Here is a 681-nt window from a genome sequence, read left to right on the forward strand (position 1 = left end):
GAAAGTGACCTGAGATGACATGATGTGAATTGGTGCTATAGAAAAAAACTGAAATTGAATTGAATTTGGAACTGGTATTAATTTATCAGTATAATTTGCCCAACATTAGCTGCACATGGATGAAGTTTATTATTAAACCAAAGCTCTGGTTCGATTTTACCCTTAAATGAACAAAATCAACCTGAACATGTTGACTTCATCTCACCACAGAGTCTAAAGCAGATAATAGATTATATAAATAGCTTTGGAATTATAACCACCGACCACACAGTAATATAAAAATAAAAAAATACCAAATTAAAACTCCAGAAAAGTTGTCTTATTCCTTTAAAACGTGACAGGTTTTACCGGCAGATCCTGCTTCCTCATAGTTAAAGCAGTCAAACAGCCTCATCAGTAGCTTAGCATCCCGGTGCTAGCTGCTAACCTGTAACCGGAAACTCTTCGCTTCTGTTTTAAGTTCCGTTTTCTGACCTTCAGCTTGTTCAGAACTCCGCTGTTCTCCAGGTTCTGGATGAGCAGGTCTCTCAGCTCGGTGTCGTCCTCCGCAGCAGACATGTTCACCTAGATCTGTTAGCCGCTGCTGTCAGGACAACAGACCAAAACAAACTATCCGGAAGTGCCTCTTCTTCTTCTTCTCTTGTTGTTTAATGGCGGGTGGCAAACATTTGTTCGGTGCGC

At 40.4% G+C, this 681-nt stretch overlaps 1 protein-coding gene across 1 annotated transcript in view; it reads right to left on the minus strand.

Moving 5' to 3' along the window:
- The window catches only part of fgfr1op (FGFR1 oncogene partner), a 29,262-nt gene extending 28,632 nt beyond the window's left edge, over window positions 1–630 (minus strand). The window contains exon 1 of the mRNA XM_015382463.1: window positions 475–630. Coding sequence (XP_015237949.1) covers window positions 475–558 — 84 coding nt within the window. The 5' untranslated portion in view covers window positions 559–630. The remainder of the gene's footprint in view (window positions 1–474) is intronic.
- Window positions 631–681: the final 51 nt, after the last annotated feature.

This window comes from Cyprinodon variegatus, unplaced genomic scaffold (assembly GCF_000732505.1).
Source record: "Cyprinodon variegatus isolate N-32 unplaced genomic scaffold, C_variegatus-1.0 Scaffold257, whole genome shotgun sequence".
Classification (NCBI taxonomy): Eukaryota; Metazoa; Chordata; class Actinopteri; order Cyprinodontiformes; family Cyprinodontidae; genus Cyprinodon; species Cyprinodon variegatus.